The sequence below is a fragment of the Terrapene carolina genome, unplaced genomic scaffold, assembly GCF_002925995.2.
Source record: "Terrapene carolina triunguis isolate 2854851 unplaced genomic scaffold, T_m_triunguis-2.0 Scaffold391, whole genome shotgun sequence".
NCBI lineage: Eukaryota > Metazoa > Chordata > Testudines > Emydidae > Terrapene > Terrapene triunguis.
In genome coordinates this window covers 96,974-99,432 of record NW_020664742.1, presented here as the reverse complement: position 1 = coordinate 99,432, position 2,459 = coordinate 96,974, and the positions used below count along the sequence as shown (strand labels likewise).

At 60.0% G+C, this 2,459-nt stretch overlaps 1 protein-coding gene across 1 annotated transcript in view; it reads left to right on the top strand.

The window, feature by feature from the left end:
• LSS (lanosterol synthase) overlaps positions 1-2,459 on the top strand; it is a gene marked incomplete at its 3' end in the record, with an annotated part of 26,607 nt that overhangs the window by 4,784 nt on the left and 19,364 nt on the right. The window contains 3 exon segments of the mRNA XM_026658024.2: positions 68-95; positions 839-855; positions 1,977-2,155. Coding sequence (XP_026513809.1) covers positions 68-95; positions 839-855; positions 1,977-2,155 — 224 coding nt within the window.

Here is a 2,459-nt window from a genome sequence, read left to right as displayed (position 1 = left end):
GCAAATCCCAGGGGCTGCAGCCCCTGGCAGTGCTTTGTTGGAGATCCCTGTGGGCTCGTTGTGATACGATCCCCACATCAGCCCCTTGTTCCCCTGTCCCACCAGAGCTTCTGGGTCTTCCCCCCTGCCTGGGCACTTGCAACGGCCCTGAGCCATGTCCCAGCAGCCCCGTGTCTGACACCTCCGTCCCTCATGCTGCCTCGTCTCTGTTACCAAAGAGGAGTTCAGGGTGGGAATCTCCCCTCGTTCTCTGTGGTGAAGACTTTAGCAACCCTGCTGCTCAGCGTCTCGTCCTCTTTGGTTCTTCCGCTCGCCCTCTGCTGATCTAGCAGGGCCAGCGACTCTCGCCAGCTTCCTGGTTCTCCGAGACTTACAGAAGTACCTATTTCCTGCTGGCCATTCTGGTTCCCTCTGAGCCTCCTTACGCCTTCCCTGTCACAGCTGATGCTTCTCTACGTTGACGTAGTGTGGGCTGCATTTCTGCTCCTTCAGGGGGATGTTGCTTGAGTGAGCCACGTGGCCCTTCCATGCTTTCCCTTTAGCTTAGGGCTGAGGTACGACTGGCCCAGGCTGGGTTGGGCCCCTCGATGTCGGTATGTGGCCACTGGCATGTTACCTCTGTGCAGCATCCCAGCTCTTGTTAGAAGATGGAAAGGCTCTGCCTTCATAGGTGCAGTAGTAACCTTCCAAACAGGAGCTGCATGGGACCGATGCCCTGCTGTCTGCGTGACGACCCGGAGCTCAATTCATCCCGTCAGGGGACCGGTAGATCATCTAGTCAGGCTCCTGTGTAACGCAGGCCAGAGAATGTCACCCAGTTACTCTGGACTGAGCCCAGCGACGTGTCTGGCTGCAGTACAGCGTGCCCTCCAGAAAGGCAGCCAGTCGGGAGCTGAAGACATCAAGAGATGGAGAGTCTGCCAGTTCCCTTGGCAGCACATTCCGGTGGTTGATCACCCTCGTTGTTCACTGTTCGGGCCTCATGGCTTCAGCTTCTGGTTCTTGTTCTGCCTTTCTCCGCCCTTCGGTACCTGGTATCTTCTCCCTGTGAAGGTTCTTCTACCAGTCACCTGCCAGTCTTATTTCTGATACTCAGTGGCGAGGACAGTCACGGGGGGCCCGGGAGTGCCCGCCTTAAACAGCCCGTGTAGGCGCCGCATTAACGCTCTTCCAGTGCTGGTAACCTTGGCTGATGGGAGGGGTGGAGGGAGCCCTATGGGGCAGGAATTGGGGTGGGCTTTGGGGAAGGAAGGAGAGAGCTGGGAGGACAAGGTAGGAAGGAAAGCCAAGGGCAGAGTGTCTGGGGTCGTGCAGGGAGCAGGCTTTCCCTGTGAATGCCACAGCAAGGTACATACCACACACTTGTTCACAATGCCTAAGGCCTGCACTTTCCAAAGGGAGGAGTGATTTTTGGGAGGCCCCGTCCGCCCCCCGGGAGGGGTCTGATTTGAGAGCGCTGAGCCCTGCCCTCTGCGAATCCGACTTGGTGTCTCAGGCTGGGCACCTGACACCCCTAGGCCTGAAGGGGAGTTACGCCTTAGGGGCTGTCTTCTTCCTGCCCACTGGGCTCCAGGAGCCCTGCTGTGAATTGGAGCGGGGTGGAGTCCTGCACACAGGCCTCCAGCCAGAATTAAGCCCTCCCGACTGCATGAGCATGCTCCAGCGTGCTCCCCCCATTCTGGCCTGTGTGGGCCCTGGAGCCCCCCCCCTTTTGGGCTGTGTGCCCCCCCCCAGGCCGCATGGGGCCCCGGTGCCCCCCTCAGGTGCTCTGGCACTATCTGAAGGTGCTTTCTCCTCTTGTTAAGTCTCCTTAGCAAAGGGTGCTGGGAGCAGCTCCCACATGGGACCTGTCCCGGTGGCTGGTGTGGAGCCACAGAGCGGGCCAGGCAGCGCTGCCCTCCTTCCCCGGTGCTGCCCTGTGCGCTCCGTGCTGTACTCCCGCCGGGCTGCCAACGCCACCAGGCTGACACTTGCAGCTGTCTCATGGGTCTGCTCCCATGGCGCGCTAGTGAGCGGATGGCTAATCTCCCGCCTGCTCCCTGCCAGGAGCTGTACATCCAGGACTACTCCAGCATTGACTGGCCGGCCCAGAGGAATAACGTGGCTGCCTGCGATCTCTACACCCCGCACAGCTGGCTGCTCACACTTGCCAATGGTGAGTAGGGCACTGGCTGGGCCTGGCCAGGGCAGGGCGGGGGATAGTTGATGTGCAGGTTGTTTTCTGACCCCACTGCCGTGAGTCACTGGTGGAGTTGAGAGCTGCCCCATAGCCTCACATCCAACCCCAGTGCAGCCCCCAAGCTTCCTGTCAGCCTTGCCCTGCCAGTGGGATCTCAGAGTGGCCAGGGACCAGAAGCTGGCAAGACAGTAAATTACTAACCTGGGAGGGAATGCTTGTGCCTGACAAAGCAGTGCCCACCTGGCCTCAGCATGGTGCCACAGTTACTGCCCTGCCCAGT